This window comes from Camellia sinensis, chromosome 9, assembly GCF_055761805.1.
Source record: "Camellia sinensis isolate YWXY chromosome 9, ASM5576180v1, whole genome shotgun sequence".
Lineage (NCBI taxonomy): Eukaryota > Viridiplantae > Streptophyta > Magnoliopsida > Ericales > Theaceae > Camellia > Camellia sinensis.
In genome coordinates this window covers 149,382,688-149,387,525 of record NC_138969.1, presented here as the reverse complement: position 1 = coordinate 149,387,525, position 4,838 = coordinate 149,382,688, and the positions used below count along the sequence as shown (strand labels likewise).

General features: G+C 32.2%; 1 protein-coding gene across 1 annotated transcript; it reads right to left on the bottom strand.

Annotated features, from left to right (window-relative positions):
• Nucleotides 1-519: 519 nt before the first annotated feature.
• Nucleotides 520-4,279, bottom strand: LOC114281988 (beta-amyrin 28-monooxygenase). Its single transcript, XM_082887800.1, has 3 exons — nucleotides 3,295-4,279; nucleotides 1,297-1,484; nucleotides 520-967 (listed from the first exon to the last, which is right to left on the bottom strand). The coding sequence occupies exons 1-3, from the start codon at nucleotides 4,244-4,246 to the stop codon at nucleotides 668-670; spliced, it is 1,440 nt and encodes a 479-aa protein (XP_082743926.1). The 5' UTR covers nucleotides 4,247-4,279; the 3' UTR covers nucleotides 520-667.
• Between the last annotated feature and the right edge of the window lie 559 nt (nucleotides 4,280-4,838).

Here is a 4,838-nt window from a genome sequence, read left to right as displayed (position 1 = left end):
GACTTCTTAACTAAAGTATTTATATGGTTTTATTTGTATATTAAACATCATTTAAGCTCTCTGGCTGACAATAGTAGATGAGGTGATATTATTGATTTTTTTTGTTTTTGGGTAGATATAGATCGATGCGACTCATTTCTCCGTTAAACTCTCGATTAATTAGTTTAAGGCAAAAAGGGCCTCCACGCCTATTAACCATATTTTTAACAAAATGTAATTCCAAATAAATAATAGAGTACTTTTGACAAGTAAATGCTTCACGTACATACACAATTCCTGATGTACATTCTAGAATTCTATCTTCAGGAGATAATCTAGTCATGTCCAGTCAGGCTTGTTGAACCTTGGGTTTGCTTACCCAAATTATTCCTTGTATGAAAAACACAAATCGAATTAGTTCATAGCCACAACTTTTGCATCAATACATAGGAATTAATTATTGGTTATACCTCCTAACCACAGTGACATACACAGATACTTGAGGATAAAATACTTATAATAAATACATATTTGAGCGAGTGAGAAATTATTATTATTATTCATCACACTCATTTTACAAATTACAAATACAAAAAACATTTTAAAATATATCACACAATCAATTGGTACACTAGTTAGTACACTAATTGATACATATAGCATTATTCATTAACAATCTAGATCCAATTTAAGCCTTGTGAGGGAAAAGGCGAATCGGAAGGCCTTTTTCAGGATTAGGCATGGGATCGAAAACAATCTTCTCGTTGGGAATTACTTTCTCCCACTTGAACCTCTTTACCAGATTATGCATGAACACTAGTATTTCCAATCTAGCATACTCTTTTCCTGGGCACATTCTTGGTCCTCCTCCAAAAGGCACATATGTGTAAGGTACGGGTCCAGATCCCTCAAACCTTGATGGGTCAAACTTGTGTGGCTCGAAGAAGAATTCTGAATTTTTATGTGTCGAGTTCGCACTCCAATATAACTGATGATTTCAAAATGAAAGAAGAAAAATAAAATGAAAATGACAAGGTGAAGTTATTAAGTAGCTTACAATTTCAAACAAGTACATAATACAAATAATCTAGTCCAGATCTAGACTAGAGGCAAACAAATAAAGTAAAGATGGAATAATTATCGGATCGACTTGATTTCTTTATGTGATGTATACGAAGAAGAGTCTTAAAAAATGAACGGTTTGAATCTAAACGAGTCCCGTAGTGGGTCCCATTGGCCCAAACAACACCTCTCTGATCCAGATCTAGACTGGAGAAATTCAAATCTCATAATTATATATGAAATTTTGGTTATTACCTTACAGCCTTTTGGAATTGAGAAACCATTGTACATGAAATCTGTCATTGCTTCTCTAAAAGTTCCTTGGAGGGGTGGTGCAAGTCTCATCACTTCACACGCTACATTCCATGAATACTTCATCTTCTTAATATCATCCCAGTTCAACAATTCCCCTGGAGCTTTTGATTTCGCAATTTCCATTTGCTCTGTTCACAACAATGCAAAATCATGCAATCATTTGCAATTAATTTAGTTACTCAAGTAGATTATTCACGTAAAAATTAAGCTGTTGGAGATTAATAGATATATAATTAAATTATATTTGTCTTTAAATAATAGAGATTTTTTTTTTTTAGATCCCTAATAATATTTGTTTAGAAAGATAATGACAACATAATTGTCTATATTAGTATAGGTTCTCCAAAACATACAGTGAGAAAAATAACCCCATTACACCCCTTCAAATACCACCTATTACTTTTTTTAACTCATTTAAAGTTTGAAAATTTTATAACTTTTGATCTAGTTTTTTTTTTTTTTTTTTTTTTTGTGACTAAATGTTTAGTAGCCAAAAAACAAAATAAAACGTGTTGGCTACTAAAAATTTAGTAGCCAAAAACAAACTAAAGATTTTTTGGCGACTAAAAATTTAGTAGTAAAAAATATATGAGGCTTTAGGTGACTAAATAGTTTAGTAGCTAAAAAAAAAATGAAAATTAATTTTTTTTGGCGACTAAATATTTAGTAGCTAATAATAAATGATACTTTGGGCGTCGCTGAAAATAAAAATTAATTTTATTTGAAAACTTTTGGCGACTAAATATTTAGTTGCCAATTTATGACTTTTGGCTACTAAAAAATATTTAGTCGCCAATACCTCATACTTTTCCCTACTAAAACATTAGTAGCCATTTATAGGACTTTTGGCAACTAAATTTTTTTTAGTCGCCAAAACCTTCCCCGACCGTTTTCCCGCGACAAATCTAGCGACCAAAATATTTAGTCGGGAAAAGGCTTCGGCGACTAAAAATCTTACTTTTGGCGACTAAAACTTTAGTCGCCAAAAGTGCATTTTCTTGTAGTGTTTTTTGTAATTTTGAAATCATTTCATTAAGATCTATGAAATAAGATGCATGATGAATACAAAATTATAAAAAGAAAAGGTGATGAAATTTTACTAACCTAAGATAGGTCAATAAAATTTTGGTTGGTCAGTAAAATTTTGTTGACCTAGTCAGTCTAAAATAGTGAGATTTTGGTTGGTCAATAAAATTTTAATGACCAAGTCAATGGTAAAATTTTGGTTAGCCGGTGAAATTTTAATTTAGTGAAATTTTACGTAGGTCAATGAAATTTCAAATAGGATTCTAAAGATGTAATAAAAAATTATTAAATTTTAAAGTTTGAAATCACTTAAATAATGTAAAAGCTCACAGAAGAGAGAAACAACATTAGGAGAGATACAACAAAAAAGACTAAGATTTTTTGGATTATAAGGTCATTTTGGACTATATATGTTAAAATTTATCCTTATCACTTTAAGATTTCAAATTTCAAGTACTTTAACTAGCAAGTATGTTTTCAAAAATAGTCTACTTATTTATTTATTTCTTTTTCTAAATAGCAATATTAGATAACGTATGGCTATTAGTGATATGACTAAAAATATCGGACTGTATCAACCAATATAGCAATAAATATATAACGAGTATTATATTTAGAACACCATTAACACTTTCTTCATAATATCATCTAGCAAGTAATTCAAAGGCCACAAATAAGGTCTCATTTGGCAACTTTCAGTTTTAGTCAAAAAAATCACTATAAATTATTATTTCACTTGTTTTATTTTTTGGAATATCTTTTTGTAAAAAATTAAAAAAATTACTAAAATAACCTATTTGACCTGGGTGACAATAAACCAACATTGAATTGTGGTATTAAAAAAGTGCCCGAGAGAATCCAAAACTGTACGTGCTTATAGAATAGAATAAATATGCATGCATAGATACGTACCCTCGTACACTCGTTGATAAACATGAGGAAGCTCCGCAAGAAACATGACAACGGAAGCGCAGACGGAGCTAGCAGTGTCGTGGCCACCAATCAACAAACTCAAGATTTTATTAGCAATCTCAGCCTCTTTCATGAAATTTCCATTTTCATCACTCGTCACAAGCATATGTGACAATATATCTTGTGTCAGCGAAGCCTTTCCATCTCCCAAATCAACCTTTCCCTGCTTAATAATCGCCAAAAGCTCCTTCCTAATAAACTCCGAGGCCTTGATAGCTCGCCGGAGCGGTGTTCCAGGCAAATCAATAGGGATGGAAAAAATTCCAGCAGCCAAAATCCCAAAAGGATGGGCGAATTTAGCGACGTGGTTCGGATCATCGATGTTGATAAACAAGCGACAAGCCAACCAAAATGTGTATCGCTTGGTGAGAGGGAAAACCACCACTTCGCTGCCAACCCAATCGGAATCGAAGTGTCGCTGTGAAATGGTATCCATGACACCAATATATTGTTGTAAAGCTTCGGGTTTGAGGAAGTTTGGGAGCATTTTTCTGAGAATGATTGCTTCTTGTTTAGAAGAGGTTTGGGTTGAGGATGGGAAGATTTTGTCGACGGAGCTAGGCCACCATGCTTGGACGAGCCTGTTCTCGTTGGAGAATAAGAACTTGTTACCGGCTGCACCGGCGAACACGACTGTTGGGGAGCCTAGAAGATTTGTCTTGAAGGCGTAGGATGAGTACTTGGATATGCGGTCTAATACGAATTTTTCCGGGTGACCTCTCCAGCCGGTGGCCAGGAACTCGAGGGTCTCGCCGATCAACGGCCACCCGGTGGAGCCCGGCGGGAGAGTGAGGTTTTTGGAGTTGGATTTGTAGAAGAGGAAGTGCAAGCTCAGTGGGAGTAAGAGAAAGAGAAGAAAGAGGCAGAGGAGGGAGAGGAAGAAGAGCTCCATATCTACTATAGTTGCCTCAACAATTCAATGGGTTGTGGAATAAGTTTGGAACCAAGTCGAGTAATATTTATAGAACCATGCTAGCAACCAATTGAATTATCAAATATTTTATAATTTAAGTGAATATTCCTTTTTAAAATTTAATATTTTTTCGTAGAAAATTCCGTAGAAAATTTAATATTTTTTCCTTTTTAAAATAATAGCCTTTTTTAGAGAATATAATTTTTTTTAATAGTGCAATTGCTACAATTCAAAAACATTCACTGTATTTGGTTTTAATTTTTTAAAAATTGAATTTTTTATTTTTCATTTTTTTTGGATTTAGTGAATATTTTTAAAATTTTAAGCAATTTTTTTACTTTTTTAAATGTACTTTACTTGGATGTATCTAAATAGTAAGATATTTGTGAAAAAATATTTTTAAAAATTAATAAATACACAAAAATATAAAAAAATGTATTGAATTTTAGTTTTTTTTTTGTATTTTTGGTATTTAGTGAATTTTTTAACGATTTTTTTACAAATATTATACTTTTTAAATGTATTTATATTAGGTGTGTCTAATAATTAAAAAAATTGCTTAAAATATTAA

Excerpts from the sequence above, each read along its gene's own strand:
- LOC114281988 (XM_082887800.1), bottom strand. The coding sequence starts at position 4,246 with ATGGAGCTCTTCTTCCTCTCCCTCCTCTGCCTCTTTCTTCTCTTTCTC. Across the intron at positions 1,485-3,294 it reads TTATCAACGAGTGTACGAGG|AGCAAATGGAAATTGCGAAA; the intron begins GTACGTATCTAT and ends TGTTGTGAACAG. Across the intron at positions 968-1,296 it reads CAATTCCAAAAGGCTGTAAG|TTATATTGGAGTGCGAACTC; the intron begins GTAATAACCAAA and ends TGAAATCATCAG.